Source organism: Gymnodraco acuticeps, unplaced genomic scaffold, assembly GCF_902827175.1.
Source record: "Gymnodraco acuticeps unplaced genomic scaffold, fGymAcu1.1, whole genome shotgun sequence".
NCBI lineage: Eukaryota > Metazoa > Chordata > Actinopteri > Perciformes > Bathydraconidae > Gymnodraco > Gymnodraco acuticeps.
This window is the reverse complement of record NW_022991375.1, coordinates 1,934,153-1,951,916: the sequence shown is the minus strand read 5'-3', so window position 1 is coordinate 1,951,916 and position 17,764 is coordinate 1,934,153. Positions and strand designations below refer to the sequence as shown.

Sequence of the window (17,764 nt, the reverse complement as noted above, 5' to 3'; positions counted from 1 at the left end):
CATGATGTGTGGTATGTTTTTCATGCAATTTTCCACTTGTATGCGAGTCTCATAACTCTCAGGCATTGGGATATTCATTAACCTTTGAGAGACGCAGAAAAACAGCAGACCTTTTAATTGCCACCAAGACAACGTCACTCTAATTGATCCTTTTAAATATGAAAATTTACATATGTGCATATATAATCACCCGCGATGATCTTGCACCCTGTCGACAGCAACAATTAAAATGAAATTCACTTACTCTTCCCTGTTTACGAGCGGGATGTGTGCGCTGCATTTCAAATCAAGCCTAATGTGCTAACGCCTCGCACATCTACAGAAGGCTGGCATTAGACTTGTTTAAATCAATTAGGCAAATGTGAAATAAGCAACGAGTACAAAGTGTCTTCCCTTTCACCTCCAAGCTTCCAGGCAGCAGAGTAATGGGGGCCAAGCACACACACACACACACACCCACACACACACACACACAACACACACACACACACACACACACACACACACACACACACACAACACACACCACACACACACACACACCACACACACACCACCACACACACACACACACACACACACACACACACACACACACACACACACACACACTACACACACACACACCACACACACACACACACAGACACACACACACACACACACACACACCACACACACACACACACACACACACACCACACCCACACACCACACACACACACACACACACACACACCACACACACACACACACCACACAATGATCTACGCACCCCCTCCTCCATCTTTAACTTTGCCAACACCCTCTCCACCTCCAAACCTAACCTTACATTCTTTACAGAAAAGATAGAGGACCACTAACAGTATTTTGGTTTTTAGATGACAGAATAGAGGAGCAGGGGTCAGACCCTTGACAAATAAACAAATAGTTTGCGTGGAAACTTCTTCAGTGTTGCATTGCACAAGAGACACATGCTCAGTGCATGGTCAGGATGGTCTGAAGCATTTATTAAATGTCAAATACAGAGAAACAAAAGCAATGCTCATACTTTTATTTTAAGTTACATCATAACAAAGTTGTTAATCTACACAAACCTCTTTTTCGCAAAGTAAGAATATGCATTATCCTCGCTAATTGTGTGCCCCTATTATTCAAAAAGAGGCTTACAGTATATACAGGATAGTAGGAACATTTAACTTGTAGAGTGGAGGTCAAGACTCAATAAAGAGCATAACACCAATATTTGAAAATGTGAAAGTGTATGTGATTTGTACTTAAAGTGCACCTATCATGCTATTTTTAGGCAATAGCATAGGTCTCAGATATATAAAAATATATAAAAAAACATGTCTATGAAGTGTTTTGCTCAAAATACTAAACAGATCACCCATTCTAGCAATGCCTCATATCCCTCTATTTCACTTCCTGTTTCAAAAGTGCTGATTTTGGGTATAAAGCAATACAAAAAATTAAAAAAATTGATTAACCTGTTAAGCCCCAAGCCTGTTTTTCAGGTCTCAGGCTCGAAAATGACATTTCCAGAACAAATGACCATAACTACATTTCTAAGAAGGGGGAAATTAATAATCTTTTTTCTCAAAGTAATGATAAACCTGTGAGTTGGATGTGGAACAGTCAGAATCAAGATGTTTTTTATTTTAAAGAAAATTCAGATTGAACATAGTAAAAATGTTTTAATTATAGTGTCCGTCCAAAGATTCTTTTGTACTTAGTGAAAACCACCCTTGAGTGATGGGATGGTAGACTAAAAGCTTTAAGAATCCAAAGTACAACATATAATAAGTACCCTGTATCAAGATTGATGCAAAACAAGTGACATTTGACCTTTTTAGAGAGATTTAGAAAAAAAACTCAAATGATTGACATCTCTTTTGAACCGTTAGAGCCAATAGAATCGAAGGGGAATTTCCACATACACACCAACGTTACCATTGAATAGTGGGGGCTATGTGCACGCAGTTTTCCCAAAGCGAAATCTTACGCTCTGAAATCTGAAAACTTAAAACTAGGTTTATTGCTGATGGATTATCAGAAATCATTTCAAAGTGACAGACACATTGGATTAACCTATGGATTAACCTTCAGCAGCGTTTTTATCGTTTTAATGCCATTGAAGACAACTTTTGATCAGACAACAACAAAGGTAAGACCTATTGCCGTGTTTGCTACCTAATGCCACGTGTTGTGATGTCTGTTTTTGTTTCTCATTTCGCGAGTTCTGATCATGGAGTGATGATACAGATATCTATCGGATCTGTGTAATCTCACGATGCTGATCGCTGGGTTGGATTTGCATTTACAATAAGTAATAAGGGTTTTATACCGTGAGTTCTGTGATTTTTTTGCAAAAAATTGTTCATATCATCAGTTAGCTGAGTTTCTTCCCGTTTCATGGATATGAAACATTCATAGTTTATTAAATATTAAGAAGCCCTCAGATGCTGTTTCCTGCAGATGATGCGTTTTTCCCCCCGCCGGCGGGCGGATGGGGTTTAACAGGTTAAAAAAAAAGCAGGGGGCTGAGCTCATGCGGGAGATTCTACCGGCAGATACTGCCGTGATGAAACGCCATATCATGGATTATCAAGGATTATTTCTGAAACAGTATGGAGCTCAAAGGCTTTCTCTCTTTGCCTTCTCCTTTTTATTTCCTGCTTCTTCACACACATGCTCTCTCCAGTACAGGTTAGCTCTGAGTGTTAGCGATGCTAATGTAAACATGCACCGACCATATTACGTCCAAAACAGTCGGGCATTGTTTCTGATAGGGCCGTGGGTGTTAAGCCAGCCTACATTTCCGATATTACGTCATATCGGACGTAGAGATTTGGGTACGGAGTAAAAGAGAGAGGGTTTTATTTTCTGACGCTGTGTGAGTTCCCTGACACACCGGGGACACATCTTTATGTATAAAAGACATAAAAAAGTGAATTTTGCATGATAGGTCCCCTTTAAAGTCTCAGTACATAATTCCAGGTCTCTTGAAAAGCACGTAGCAGCACCTACCATATAGATGCTAACGGTTCAGTAAGATGCTCCACCTGCGAACTTGAGTATCATTCTATCTAACCCCGTAAATCAGAGTTACTTACCAAAACTGGTCATTCCACTGCCTGCCTTGTCAAACAGCAGGAAGGCGACCATGTAGAGCGAGTCTGGAGCGCACAGCACCGACTCGAATGCTACGAACTCTTGAAAGGAGATCAGCCTGAGAGAAGGGTAGAAGAAAGAGGATATGTAGAGCTGTGAAACACTGGTGAATGCTGCCATTTGAGTTGATTTATTAATGAGTGCTATTCAAGTTTCAACTTCTCTGTAAATACTTAATCTACAGCTACACCTGGGAAACACACTCTTTGATATTCATTTAGTCATATAATACATAATAAAGACTTAAGCCAAGTTGTACTAATAAAATGATATATTAAATACAAATCTGGATATTTTAACACATGCACACTTGCATTAAACTCCATTGTAATTACTGCCACACAGTGGCAAACCAGCACACGGAGACAACCCATCAATCCGTGTTACGCACAATCCAAGAGGCCTTTTATCCAGGAGTCTGTTATTCCACGTGTAATGTCATAAACTCATTGAGCGTGATGGCAAGAAAATAATGAAAATGCAAAAGCTCAGTGTGTGTTCCCAGTCGGAGCTGGCAGCTGGTATAGAGAAAGCTAACTTTACAACAGCAGAAGAAAAGAAAATGAAATTTGAAGTTTTATATTTTACTGTGTCATTTTAAACAAGTAGACAGGAGAGGAGGAAGCTGGGAGTAAATTAAGGAGATATAATCCATCTCAATATAAACGTATTACAAAGAACGCGGTTTAGAGTAAAAGTCTAGAAAAGCAAAGCTGGAAGAAAAAAAGTGAAATGGGGAAACTTTTGTCTGCATTAACACAGAAATAAAAGCTTTAAATTAAATGTAAACACACCAGATACGTGTTGTAATTATACTGCTGCCTCTTTTACCGAGTTAGTCAGTCAGTTGTCAGCGTTTTGTTAACTACTATTCTATCTCCTGTCACTCTATAGTAAACTAATGCCCACACGCATCAATAACAGGAAATAAACAAACAACTCCATTGTGAGAACCCACTGAGAGCTCTGCTGTGGAGAACTGGACCACGCAGTCTAGCCTTTATTCAGGCCCTGGTTCACTGTTGCCAAAAGTCCATTATGAATTTCACAAATGGCTCCGATAATTACAGACTGGGTCAGTGTTGATGCAGTCCCCGAGCATCCATCTATTAAACCTTTTTCAATTTCCAAGGGGGGAGTATAGGGGTGCAATGATTACATTTTTAATTAATTATTGTGCTGATGAAATTGAGATGCATTTGTTTGGACTATTTGACGTGGGTGCTTATGTGCATCCTTATATGTACTTGAAAAAACATTATATATATAAAAAACAGGCTGAGAAACAGAACCAATTTGCACTGACAAAATGTTATTTAGAAAAACATATTACCAGTAAGAAATATCAAATTAGTAACTGCCTATTCCATGTTTAGATTACTGTCTTTTTTAGTCTGCAAAAATGCCAATTTAAAAAAAATAAGAAGAGGCCGAAAACAGTCCCAAAATATTCAGACCCGCACTTGGTTTGAGTAAAAAAGTAAATATATGTGTATGTGGGAGAAAGAGTGAATAAATAGAGTGAATAAATAGAGCATACAGTCCAATTCATTCTACCTATGCTGTAAAATGTATTATCTCTTCAATTTACACACGGCATCTATTGCACGTCTGTCCGTCCTGGGAGAGGGATCCCTCCTCTGTTGCTCTCCCTGAGGTTTCTCCCATTTTCCCCTTTAAACTGTGGGGTTTTCCATTTTTTGGAAGTTTTGCCTTGTACGATGTGAGGGTCTAAGAACAGAGGGTGTCGTATTGTCATACTGATATTCTGTACAAACTGTGAAGTCCACTGAGACAAATGTAACATTTGTGATATTGGGCTATATAAATAAACATTGGTTGATTGATTCAGTGGCAAATTAATCAGCCGTCATTGTTGCAAAGGAAAGCTAATTGTTACCTAAGCAGTTAGTTCTTAAGAGCGGGGCCCTGCTGATGGCAGGTAGGTGGGAGGGGGCACAAAAGCACACTGCTGTGGATCTACTGCTAAAAACAAAGCTAATACAATTTTTGCTCACACTGCTGGAATATTATCAAACTGTACAGTAATGATCCTTCTTTTGTGACAGAGGTATAGTACACTCTGGAATTATACCTCAGAGAGGCTAATTAAGAAATGTAGTGCAAAGACTCAGAAATCACAAATGTTCCCAGGCGGAGCGGAGGGAAAAAGTAAAATGTTTCTTTTTCACACGCATCGTTTTACATGCACGCTGGTTGTCCCGTCTGTGTTTTCCCAGACGCGGATAATCAGTATATTATTGTAACTGAGAGGGCTGCTGATCATGGAGGGATTGGACCATGGTTTAGACCAGGGAGCGCAGACAAGATCCAGGGGGCATCTCCATAACACACACGAGAAACATTCCACGTACTCTTAAGCATTTACACACAGCTCTGTAGCCGGGGATGAAGCTTATGATGGTTGATTAGCAGCGCCATGACGGCTGCAAAATGATTACAATGAGAGGGGGAAGCCATCGGTTTCTGCTATGCCGACCCAACCCCAATGAGACGCTCAACAATCAAATCCTCTGACAGCATCTCCCAACCATCAACTGCTATGGCATGTGTCCAGGGCTGCCCGGGATGAACTTCGGAGTCAGGAAAAATGTGATACTGTAGCATGGCATCTCTTCAGCGTACTGTGTACTCACTTTACTCTGCAGGATTTTGTTGAGTCTCCAAACAGACATATTCGTGACACGTATCAGATGGGAGACGTAACACACAAGACATAAACAAAGACTTGATTCTAGCATGTGTCTTTACAGATGACAGCTCAATGATGTTTTCCTTAGGATGCCAAAACAATCCAATTTAAACTGTCTTCGCTAAGTTGGTCCGGCATAACAATTCCACCCCATTTTCCATATATTCTTGTTTGTTTTTATCTTAGCCAAATGGCTTTTATCTCTGTCTCCTCTCAGTAGGCATCTAAATACACTCCTCTGAACCGAAAAACCAGGCGCCGAAACGTTGTTTACAAGTAACATAAATGCATGGTGTTGGTTAGGCCCGGCTGATAGAAAGACAGCTCTCCTCCATTGATAGTAGTGGGAGAGAGGAGCCTAGAGGGGCTTCAATAATCCCCTGTCCCTGACATCCTGGCATTGTTACTGACAGCCTTCCACCCACCTGGAGCGAGCTTGCACACAGACACACACGTCCCAAAAACACACCCAGATGAGTGCAAGCTGCCAGTATCTGTTCGGTTTCTAAGAGTGGACACCTACCAGAACAAGTCTAGAATACCCACAGCAGCTGGCAGACTGCTATTTTCCCAGCATGCAACCTTAACAACTTTTTTTTTCCCTTTTAAAACCTCCAAGAGTCTATGAGGGGGAGTGGGGTTTTTCACACCTGAACAGAGGTTTGTATCAAAATATCAGAGGGAAGATGGAATAGAGAAACAGAAAGGTAGGGAGTCTGAAGGAAATGAAATGGATAAAGCTCAGAGTGCATTACGGTATGTGCGAGTGTATAAAGAGACAGGGATGGTAGCGAAGGAATGCATATGAAGTTAAAAGCAAAATAAGAAAAGAGGACATAAATAGTAAAAGGAGAAATCTGCTAACCATCTTGTGGCTCTGTGTGTCAGTGCATACACACATAACCATTTGATTCCTGGAAATGTACACATCTCCACAGTCTCTCTCTTTTATATCCATCTGTCTCTGTCTCACTGCCAGCGGTGAGAATAAGAGGGAGAAAGTGATTTTCCACGTAACAGATTGTTACGACTGTCACTATATCCCCTGATTTACACAGTGGCAGGGAGGCAGACAAATGCATTTTCTCTGTTTATATCACCACACATACACACCAAACCAATAACATACACACAATGGCATCTAAGTAAAATATCTCTCACACAGATAAACTCCAACAGAAAAGTAAAACGAGCGCGCTGCCTGCTATCCGACCCCCTGCTAAATCTATTACCCGAGACTCATCTTGTTGAAATGGAGTCCTATCTGGCAAAAACAGCAGCAGGCGCACTGGCTTCAAATACACTACCCCTCATGTACCAAACGTATTGTTCAAAAACATATTTGCATGAGATAGGGCGAGCAGGATGAAAATACAGTCACTAAAGTGGTTTGTTTTGTCTTGTGCTCCGTTCTATTCATAAGGTTTGTCCGAATGAGCGCTTGAAAAACAATGCATTTGTGTTTTCAGCTACCACTGACAGTGCATCATATCTACTTTTTATATCCATTTGGTTTGTATTCACGAGACACAGGTTTGCCGAATAATCATCGAGACTCTTTGTCTCACCGAATCATTCATCTATCAAAGTTTAGTAGAAAAATAACACATCACAGAGAATGAGCATCATGAAGCCTTTCCAATGTCAACTGTAAAAAAAACAAATCACATCTAAACCTGGGGTCTAACCAGGACTTTTTTCCTGTTTTGGCCCCCATATATCATTTCCATTCCCCTCCACAAAACCAAAAGGAGGTTTAGATCAAAGCCTGGAGCGCCATGGGTTCCTAATAGATTTACCCTGATGCCACGGGCCACCATTTATCCTGCTCCAAAGCCCACACAATGCAACAGAGTGCTCCTGGAATAGCATGGGCAATATCAGTGCACGTGTGTGTTTTTTTTATCTTGGTGGTGTTGTGACACATTGCTCCTTTTTTTCCAAATTCCAAAACCCCCACACTACTCCATTCTCAGCGTCCTACACACACACACACACACAACACACCACACACACACACACACACACACACACACACATCACATCACCACACACCACACACACACACACACACACCCACACACACACACACACACCACACCACACACTAACACACACACACACACCACACACACACACACACACACACATCACACACACACACACATCACACACACACACACAACACACACACACAAACACACTACACACACACACACACACCACACACACACACACACACCACACACACACACACACACACCACACACACACAAACACACACACACACACACACCTTAAAGCAGATGTAATAACATGAAGCTACGCAGCCATGTGCACTTTGCTCTTTGTAGAAGCCCAGGTGGTTACCATGGCAATGTAAAAAAAAAATCTTTTTTGACTTAACATTTTATTACCCATCATTATGTATCATTAAATACATACATATTAATGTGAAAAAACAGGGGTGATGGGGATGGGGGGAGGAGTAAGTGTGAAATTGGGGGTGTATCTACAAAGAAGGAAACACCTGAAAGGGGCCTTTGGTGGTTTGATGTCTCTGATAATTCAAGTATGAACATCCCTCTGTGAATTTTTTACACCAAAGGATTCAGGCATAGGTTTGTTTATTAAATGCAAAATAACACTAGAGAGGTAGTCACACGAGATCAAAGGGATAAATAATGTGTACTGATAGCTTTGATAGGCTTACTAGTTAGGAGTTGGCTTAGTGAGAGGAGATGAATTTGTGGCTTAAACAGAAACTCAGCATAGCAATTTCAGTCAGATCGGCCTCTTCTGCCAGAGATGTATTCAAACAGTATAATCCTCATAAGACACTGCTTATGATCCCCTATTTTTTACTGATTTATAAACAAATATATGGCTGTATTTACCCTCTATCGGTCACATTTTGCGTCATACATCTTTTTATTCATAATAGCCGATAATCCATATTCACTTCAGCTAATAATAGCAGATAAATTGAGAATCCTAACCCATCTTTCTTTTGATCCACGACTCCAGCCAGCAGCTTCGCGGCCTCGTCCGACAGCCGGATGTCTGTGTGGGCATGGAGAAAGCGGCTCACAAAGTCCTGTGGTGACATGAAGCTCTCCTCATTCTTCTTGACGTTGGCATACTGTAAAGTGAAAAACCAGATGCAGAAACAAGGCCGCATGCTGAGCTTTAGAATCTGATTTCAAATATAAAGCTAAAGAGGCAAGCACAAAAGAGCAAACACAAAGTATATAGGTAAAACGTACCTTTTCAAAAATGGCTTTCAACTCAGTGGGGTCGGCCCTCCTAGGCAGAACTGCCTGCAAGACAATAAATTAGGTTTTGTCCTATGGTTTTGTCAAATGACTTGTATACACATTGCCCCACTTTTGCATGTATTGTTTGAAGTACGCTGCTCAACAGAGGTTCGTGTTATTTTTGATTGAATACTGTTAGGGGCCTTAAGCATCCCGTAATTTACAAGCAAAGAGAAATATTGCAAAAAAACTGACACACTACACATCATATTGGGCTTGGAGGCACATTCTTTGACCTGAATCGCAGATCAAATACTCCAAACTCAATGTCCAATAATAAGCTTTTTATGGTGCGTTTGACTATCAACTATAATTTTACTTGTGACAGTCTGAAAATATTTCAAAAGCTGTAACAAAACTTAGAAAGCAAATGGTTCACCATAAACCTAATTTAGTTAGGCAGAAATATATGTCTTGTGGTGTTTTTCTCTCCTGTTAATAATCTTGCAGCGCTTCAGACCTTTATTGTGACATTAACTGTTCTTTAGTAACACTGTTCAAGATGCTCCTAAGCCCCAAGGTCCCTACCGGGGACACTGTGTCTCAGGGGATCTTAATATTTAAGAACCTATTAATGTGTTATACCAGATTAACGGGAATAATCTCAGCTAACTGACGATACAAACCATTTTTACCAAAACAAAACACAAGTCTCAAAAGAAGCATCTAAATGACCCCTGAGCGAAAAATGCTAACGCACTTTGGCACAGAACTCAAGATAAAAGATACCCTTATTACTTATCGTAGCTGCACATACAAGATATCCGATTAAAGCTGAGGTTCCACAGATTATTTAGGTATATATATCATCACTGAGTGATCCGAACTCTTGACAGGGGAAGCAAACACAGACATCACAACACGTACCTTTACGGAGCTTTTACGGGAGATCGTCTCACCGTAGCTGTAAATCTGATCAAAAGACTGGTTCAATGGCATTAAACGAGAAAAACGTGGCTGAATCGGTTAATCCATAGGTTGATAATGTTTCTGGGTAATAATTATTTTTATTTATAATCCATAATTCCATTTTTATGTAAAAATCGGAGAGTAAAAGTCAGCTGCTAATGGTAGCCACCAGAGTTATCGCAGCTTCCGGTCTTGGCTATGCGGCAGACTCACACACACACACACACACACACACACACACACACACACACACACCACACACACACACACACCACACACACACACACACACACACACACACACACACACACACACAACACACACACACACACACACACACACACATTACCAAATAAGGAGTATGTGGGAGTTCCCTTCGATTCCATTGGCTCTCACGGTTAGAAAGAGATGTCAATCAGCAAAATCGACCAAGGGGGGCCAGAGATAGGTCAAATCCACCCAAATGACCGCAGAAGTGTTTTTTTTTGTTGCTAAATATCTCTAAAAATGTCACATTTCACTTGTTTTGCATCAATCTTGATACAGGGTACTTATTATATGTTGTAGTTTGGATTCCTAAAGCTTTTAGTCTACCATCCCATCATTCAAGGGTGGTTTTCACTACAAGTAATTTTTTTTTTTTGGACGGACACAATAATTTACATTTTTTTTACTGTGTGTGTTCAATCTGAATTTACTTTAAAATAAAAACATCTATATTGATTCTGACACTTCTACATCCAACTCACAGGTGTAACCTTGCTTTGAGAAAAAATATTATTAATTTAACCCTTTTAGAAGGGAAGATATGGTCATTTGTTCTGGGAATGTCATTTTCGAGCCTGAGACCTGAAAAACAGGCTCGGGGCTTAACAAGTAAAAAAAAATAGAAAGCAAAGTGGCTTGAAGGAAATGTCCAATTATCCAGCCTTGAAGTGTACAGAATGTAAACAAATAGGCTTCCATGACAGTAGCATGCAGCCATGTTTAAACTTCCCTTCAAACCTGTAGAAACGTTTTGCACCTGCAAGTAGTTAACGTTAATGAATAGGATGCCACAGCATATAGCATGATGCTAACCAAGGTTACCTGTCACTCACTACCTGAACTCATTTCGCAGGGACACACCTGTTGACTGATGCCTGATATAAGTAGCATGCATTCAAATCAGCAACAGTATACTGCTCTTTGCAACAATAATGAAATGACAGTTCAGTATAAATAGGGAACTGTTCGCAAACTCTTACATTGTTAATTTAGCTAACCGGATACAGTAAAGCCTCAATGTCATTGCCGTATGGTCAGAGTTAATCTCTAGCACATCCTCTAAGCAGGCTACCCGGCATTAAACGAGCCCTCCGGGAACACATTATAACCGGCGCAGAGCTCCGGTGGAGACACTCCCGGGACCGAGCACCATCACTGACAATGCAACAGCTCCCCACAAAAATCAGAAACTTAAATGCAAAACTCATTTTACCTTTCCTGCCATGCTAAAGCGAGCTGACCGTCAACTAGTCTCGAGCACTTCCTCCTGCGTGACGACACGCGCCGGTGCAGTGAAAGGAAGATAAAGAGGATCAGCTGGGCACGAGAGGTCAGCAGATCAGTGGCCTGTGCGTGTCACGTCCATTCAATGATCCGATAATGTGTGTTGTAGAGAGAGTTTCTATATCTGTCTCTGAGACTTAAACTTGACCTACTCAGTGAAAGTGCCATAAAATCTTCCCTGCTGTGTTTTACCCTAATCCTACCAACAGCAGCCACAATCAGGCCAAGAAGGTATGGCCTACGTTTTGTCATATCACAGGTGCTTCGCCATAACTAAATCAATGTATTACTAATGATTACTTACTATTGTTCTGTTTCAATTGGTGTTTTTAAAAATACCAATCTTTGGGCCCAAGGGCACCCGAGTCAAAAAGCTACCGATTCCATCTGTGTGGTTTTAATAGATGGACTTATTTATTGAGTAGCCTACATGTTTGCCTTGGGTCACATACTATTAGAAAGAGGGGAACTGTGAGTCATTTTAAACAGGATTTTGCTGTAAAAGAAATGCAAAAAACAACAACATGCAAAGGGACTGTTAACAATGTGGGGGTGGATGCTCTGGTTTATGGGGCCTTTTTATGTATTTGCCTAGGGGCCCATTAGCTCATGCTCCCACTGATAAAACCGCTTACTTGAAAAACTCACTATTATACTCACGAATCATAATTCCTATATGATTTTGGACCTCAAGTAGCAGCAAAGTATTTAAAAGTTTTTACTGCAATATTAAATTCAAGCTTTATAATATATTTAAAGTGAATAATCTTCGAGTGGATTTATTATTATCCACATTGGACTGTAGTCTGTAACTACTAAGGAACAGTGGTCTAGACGTCAGAATAAAAGCCTCAGTTCCTTCCTCTCACAGCCATTCTTTCTCCCAGTAAATGGTTCCTATACTTTATTTCCAGCTTTTTCCAGCCCATCTGTGCTTTGTGCCAGGAGGGGAAAAGGTGCAGAGAGAATTTCGTGACTACAAAAGCAAAGGTTAACATTACTCACAGCATAAAAACAATTTAAAAGGGAGCAAAAGGGCTCTAATGGCCCGACAGTCTTCAAAGAAAATGTATTTTGCGCTCAAAATAATTCATAGCTTTTTGCCGATGGCTTTTCAGCTTCCCGGAGACCCAGCATGAACCACTGTATTTTTCCCAGCAGGCTCTCTGCTCCTCGAAAAATGGCCTTCGCTAGGCATAGCTCACATCCCCCTCCAAATATTGACAGCACTGAGTCCATGGCTTATTGGAAAAATGGCTGTAAGTAATGTTTTATCAGCCGATGCAATCTCCACACCTGTATTTTCCCCTGTCGTATAACAATATTTGACAAGATTAATGATTTGAACCCATGACATTTTATTTCCCATCACTCTCAATCCGCCAGCAAACAACTCACTTACTTGTGGCATTTGGTGCGGTAAGCATGTAGCAGCATTTGCTTTGCTCGTGTATTATTCATGAACCGCACATTTTACTTCTAAACTAAAGTGTCTAACAGCTCTGACATGAAATTCTAGACTGTTTATGTGGATTGAAATCTTTAGAAATTACCTTCATTTAAATGATTTTTTTGTTTAGAGCAAGTTTTTAGCCTCTATTTTTAGCCATCACACAAACAATGTCAGCCGCCACAGAGTAAGTGGGTAATAATGATAAACCTTGCGACCTTTGAACTTCAATGGCTTGAGGGGTCTCCTGTCCGCGTCCCCAAGGGCCCACGCGTCCTGACAGCCTGAGCGATGAGTGGCGGACGGCTGTCTCGATGAGCCTCCTCCTATTTTTAACCCACACTAAACACAAAGTTTCCAAAATAGACCCGAGCTCTAAACAAATGATTAATAGGGCACTTAGGTCTCCTCACTGACCAGCGAGTTCCTATTAACAGCCAATAATGGAGGCCCTCCGGGGTCAAAAGGTTTAAAGACTTTCTAATAAAAGTAACAGAGACATGGGGATGTGTTTTGCAGGAAAAAAAGTTGTGTCTCAGTTTGAAATGCTGACAAGTTAATAATCCCTTCTCAAATGGCCCTACCGCAGTAAAATGGCCAGTTTGTTCTTACTTTTATTGCTATCATCTGTCAGTCACTCAAATTGTCTTAAGTGGACTGAAAGAGCTAAAACAGCTTTACAGTAATGTTCTCGCTGGGGCTTTATTCTCATTTCCCATTCTTTCTTTTCTTTTTTGGATGAATTTTGAATTCTTATTGTAGTTTTAGGCAGGAAACACCTAATGGATCCCAAAGAAGTATTCATGACATGGTAATGAGATTCAAATTCGTAAGACATTTTTTACCTGAAAAAAAAGGCAGTTTGTGGCAGTGGCTTTGTCCTGTTTTCCACAGCTCAAGATTACAGTTTCCCAGTCACTACATTCCCTAATGTCATTTTAAAATGTATGGGATGGAGACACAAAGCCAAAAAGTACTAAAATGTGAAAACAACTGAAAAATATGTTTGATTCACTTTCTGTCAAAACCACGCATCCTGGGGTTGATGAAGAGCATGTGGAAAGATGCACATATTATATTGTTAACTTTGAATGTGTTGCTTAGGGTGTAAACACACATAAAATCAATTTCAAGGACCGCCTACTTCAATCTACGTAACATTGCAAAAATCAGGCATATCTTGCCTCAAAACGATGCAGAGAAACTAGTCCATGCATTTGTTACTTCAAGGCTGGATTATTGTAACTCTTTATTATCAGGGTGTACCAAGAAGTCAGTCAAGTTGCTTCAGCTGATTCAAAATGCTGCAGCTCGTGTACTAACCAGAGTTAGGAAAAGGGACCACATTACTCCTGTTCTGGCTGCCTTACACTGGCTCCCTATAGAACACAGGATAGAATTTAAAATTCTTCTTCTCGCCTACAAGCCCTTAATGGGCAGGCGCCATCTTACCTTAAAGAACTCATTATACCCTACTGTCCTACTAGGGCATTGCGTTCCAAGAATGCAGGGTTGTTGGTTGTTCCTAGAGTCTCTAAAAGTACAATGGGAGCCAGAGCCTTTTCTTATCAAGCTCCACATTTGTGGAATCAGCTTCCAGTTTATGTTCGGGCGGCAGACACCCTATCCGTTTTTTAAGAGTGCGCTTAAGACCTTCCTTTTTTATAAAGCTTATAGTTAGGGCTGATTAGATTCAGCCCCTAGTTTTGCTGATATAGGCTTAGTTTGTCGGGGGACATCTTACTTCTTCCTTCTCTCTGTCTATACTTGTGTACTCTCATGTTCCGATTAACCCAGCTTCCCCAAATTTCTTTCTTTTTGGTGTCTATATACGCCGGGATCCGGAGTCATGGATGATCCTGCGGTCCTGTGTCCTGCATCGCGAGCCCTGGATCTTGAGTCGTGGCTGTGGTCCTGGATCATGGGTCCTGGATGGATATCCTCGTTGATTCATCTTCCTATTATACACACATGCATTTCCAAACATTTGGACTACCTATGTTGCAAATGTATTATCTTTTCAATGTACACACGGCATCTATTGCACGTCTGTCCGTCCTGGGAGAGGGATCCCTCCTCTGTTGCTCTCCCTGAGGTTTCTCCCATTTTCCCTTTAAACTGTGGGTTTTCTCTGGAAGTGTTTCCTTGTACGATGTGAGGGTCTAAGGATAGAGGGTGTCGTATTGTCATACTGATATTCTGTACAAACTGTGAAGTCCACTGAGACAAATGTAACATTTGTGATATTGGGCTATATAAATAAACATTGATTGATTGATTGATTGATTGATTGATTGATTGATTGATTGATTGATTGATTGATTGATTGAACCATCTGTTTTTCAAAACAAAACAATTACCATAATTAAATATATGAAATCTGATTAGACACATTGTGAAATGTATTAATGTAAACACTAGATTACTTTTACCAAATGTGTTTTTCTATAAGCCTTACAACTCAATTGTACATATGTATTAATTTGCTGCTGAGATACTCCAAAAGATATGCACTGTTTACTTCTGTTTGGAACGAAAAGACTTGAGGATAAGTGCCATAGATAAGGTTTAAGTTACGAATGGAGAGACAGACCAACACATTGTTGGTTATAGTCTTGTTGTGGGATTTGATGACAGTAAGATTGCTATGATTATATCAGATTTATCTTTTCAAATATTACTCAAAAGTTGCAGATGTACTACTAAAAGCATGAAAGTACATACATGCAAGGGTTCATTGAATAGTGAATGGTTTCAAATCTACCTCAAGGCAAAAGGAAACATGTTTTTTATGAGCTACAGACCACGTAATGTGCTGCAGAGAAAGATTTATAACCACTTGTATTGTGATATATCACTTTATGGGCACACATAGCAGAATACTTTTCTAAAACATTTTAAAGTGGAGATAAAGGTTTTATTTTTCTACTGTCAGATTGACAAATTCCAAATGTATGTCCCCAATTTGGGTGGCCCTGGCCTGTCCTAAACCACATCTGAATTCCTCCAAGAATCCCGTTTCTGTTTTGTACAATCTCAGCTTTTTTTTTTAGATCTTTCATTTGTGAGAAGCTGAATGTCTTGCTTAAGGACACATCAGCATGACACATGGCTGTTGATGGACATAGTGGCTAGAAACATGCAACCACTTGATTATTACCATGTTACTTCCCCTCTTAAGATTGTTTCATGTGAGAGTCAAGAATGACGCCAGAGTTGTTCCAGTTGAGCTCAGTATTTGAACGACGCAAGTTCTTAGATTTTGCAAAGACAAACCATTGTAAACTTCACACTTGCCAAAGTGTGAGTTTTAAATAACATCAAAGTGTCACGAAAACCACACAGTGCACACTGCCCAGATAGCGCTGGGCGACAAATCTGTTTTGCATCGGACAAGAAGGTGACAAGAAGAGAAATGATCGGAGAAATTATCATGGTGAGGGCATTTTTATAAAATCATCATATTAATCCATCTAACATATAAGACAAAAAAGTTATTTGTATATTTATTTTGACTGTTTATGTGTCTTTCCTTCTTCTTGAATTGTGGAGTTCATCATCTTTAAAATAAACAGTATTTTTGTCAATACGTAAAGCTCTTATGTCCTTTCTTCATCAGTCACATACTAGAAAAAGAATGGAGTTCTCTCGATATACAAAGTCTCTGCTGTCTGTCTAACAACAAAACACTGCCTATTATAATCTACTTTCATTTCTCCAATCAGTAAGTTGTCAAACACTATCCTTAATCATCACACATAACATGCACTGCATTAAAGTGGCATTCTTGTAAACACCATATCTGTAATAGTGTGTGACAAGCCGCCTTTGTTTACACCATAATAACTGGGTGTTTGAATAATTTCTCAATGACTTTAAGTAACCAGCCAGACTCACTCTGCGTCCATTCAGCCGTGCAGCCTGATAAACTGGACTGACAGAGTGGACTGCGGATTACACCAAACACTCGGGCTGAATGGACTTCTGAGGCATTTCACCTGCGGTCTCGAGACATGGGAGTGCATTTCCTGCGCGTACATTGGCGGATGTAGTGTACATCCGTTTGCCTCATTATGCAAATGTTGACGTGTGCATTCATAAACATGGAAGAAAGTTAAAATCAGTCCCACCCACACATGCATTTATTCGAAGCACCAGCTTTGCTTTCTTTGCGGACTCTCCCCTCTTTTCCATCTGCCAACCTCAACTTCAAGGCGGGCTGTCTTCTCCGTAGCTTCTGGATGAATCTGTTTAGTATCTTTCAGTTCAGATGAAGAGCTACACTAACCATGCTTCAGGGCATCTGGGATGGGCCGGGGGCCTGGTGAAGCCCGGGAAGGGGTGGATGGGAGCTTTGAGATGGTCCAGACAGGCTCAAGCTCCTCTCTTCCACAACAACAAGGACCCACACTGAAGCACGCTCAGACCCTGCAACCCGAGAGGGCACAGGGGTCCTCCAGCCTGCCTGGTTTGGGATAAATGAACCCAGATGCTTCCCACAAATGCAGAGCAACCATGCTGAAGGAATGAGGGCGGGAGGAGTAGGTGGTAGAGGCAGAAAAAGTGGGGGCTTACCTCTTTTTTTTTTTTCCTCCCCTAGTTGAGGCAGTTATCTATCAGATTCCTGCGCTTTCTCATAACCACTGATCA

General features: G+C 40.6%; 1 protein-coding gene across 1 annotated transcript in view; it reads right to left on the bottom strand.

Moving 5' to 3' along the window:
- LOC117562891 (calcium-binding mitochondrial carrier protein Aralar2) overlaps window positions 1-11,661 on the bottom strand; it is a 50,069-nt gene extending 38,408 nt beyond the window's left edge. Inside the window, exons 1-5 of the mRNA XM_034240842.1 lie at window positions 11,594-11,661; window positions 10,072-10,116; window positions 9,154-9,207; window positions 8,887-9,029; window positions 3,117-3,232 (exon numbers count right to left, since the gene is read on the bottom strand). Of these exons, the coding sequence (XP_034096733.1) occupies window positions 3,117-3,232; window positions 8,887-9,029; window positions 9,154-9,207; window positions 10,072-10,116; window positions 11,594-11,605 (370 nt within the window). The 5' untranslated portion in view covers window positions 11,606-11,661. The remainder of the gene's footprint in view (window positions 1-3,116; window positions 3,233-8,886; window positions 9,030-9,153; window positions 9,208-10,071; window positions 10,117-11,593) is intronic.
- Between the last annotated feature and the right edge of the window lie 6,103 nt (window positions 11,662-17,764).